This window comes from Emiliania huxleyi (genome assembly GCF_000372725.1).
Source record: "Emiliania huxleyi CCMP1516 unplaced genomic scaffold EMIHUscaffold_1098, whole genome shotgun sequence".
NCBI classification, from domain to species: Eukaryota; Haptophyta; order Isochrysidales; family Noelaerhabdaceae; genus Emiliania; species Emiliania huxleyi.
Window position 1 is genome coordinate 4902 of NW_005201804.1, and position 1411 is coordinate 6312.

Consider the following 1411-nt stretch of genomic DNA (forward strand, 5'->3'; position numbering starts at 1 on the left):
AGCGGGTCCACCACAGAGTTCTCCCAATCATGTGCCCAAATGCGACCGCCGTTTTTCGTCGCCCCCCCCCCCCCCCTCGCCCGCCGACTTTGATTGGGTCCAGTTCAACCTCACTCTCATCTTATCTATTACAGACACAAAACGTCAGATCTGCGCCACCCAGGGCTGGACCTAGTCCCCCATTTCCGTACTGCTGCGCGGCGCACGGTGCCTCCGGCCTCCGGGGGCCCCCGCGCCCCCCCAGAGGCTCCAGTCCTGCGGATCTTCCGAATGTCTTTCGATGATAACCTCCTTACGGGGTTTAGCCACCTTTAGCTTTGGACGACCCACGAAACGCAGCCGCCGCCGCAAGGCGCACTATAGTATACGAGCACACACACAGACCCAGGGACGACACATCCATGTTTAAATAAGAGTCACCGCAATCGCCTCTTCTTATCGCCTCTCTCTAGAGTTTCAAATCGCGACAGGGGCCGACCGCGCAACGCGAGATGACGTTGTGCCGTCCCCCGTGCGCAGGTTAGACCTTGGCAGCCTTGATAGCGGGCGCCGCCTCGTCCGCCGACCGCTTCTTGTTTGCGAGCTTGTCGGCGTACTTGTCGATAAAGACGCGCATGGTCGACTCCATCGCCTCCTTGAGCGTCGTCTTTGGGCTCCAGTCGAGCTGCTTGTTGACTAGGCTCATCGAGGGGATGCGCAGGTCCGAGTCCTCGTAGCCGGCGCCGTAGTACTCCTCGCCCGAAATCTTGACGGTCGTGCCCTTTGGCTTGCCCGTGATCTTCGAGTACATGTCGATCATCAGCTCGGCGAGGTCCGAGATGCGGATGTTGTTGTCGGGGTTGCCGACGTTGAAGCAGCGGCCCTGCGACTTCTCGGGTCGCTCCACAATCCGCACCACCGCGTCGCACGCGTCGTCCACGTAGCAAAACGTGCGGAAGACCTCGCCGCCGTTGACGAGGACGAGGGGGTCGCCCTTCATGAGCGCCGTCATGAAGGAGGCGAGCACGCGCGGCTGGCCGTCGTCCTTGCCGTCGACGCCCGGGATGTAGTCCATCCGCGGCCCGATCCAGTTGTACGGCCGCACGATGGTGAACTTGAGCCCGTTTTGCGTGCCGTGCGCATAGATGAGCCGCTCGACGAGCTGCTTGGCGCACGCGTAGCACCAGCGCTGCGCGGAGACGGCGCCCATGATCATCGGCGTCGTCTCCTCGTCCAGGATGTAGTTCTTCGGGTCGGCCGCGTCGAGGCCGTACGAGGAGAGCGTGCGGCCGTACACCTCGCAGGTGGAGAAGTGGATCAGGTGCTTGTTGAACTCGACGCAAAAGTTGATGCAATCCTGCGTAACGGGGCGGGAGGCTCAGGAGAGGGGAGGGAGCGGCGCGCGCGAGTGGAGACGGGCAATGTCCGCGGC

The 1411-nt window shown here is 62.5% G+C and overlaps 1 protein-coding gene across 1 annotated transcript in view; it reads right to left on the reverse strand.

Moving 5' to 3' along the window:
• Positions 1-520: 520 nt before the first annotated feature.
• Positions 521-1411, reverse strand: part of EMIHUDRAFT_317489 (hypothetical protein) — a gene marked incomplete at both ends in the record, with an annotated part of 1545 nt that continues 654 nt past the window's right edge. Inside the window, one exon of the mRNA XM_005792107.1 lies at positions 521-1336. Within this exon, the coding sequence (XP_005792164.1) occupies positions 521-1336 (816 nt within the window). The remainder of the gene's footprint in view (positions 1337-1411) is intronic.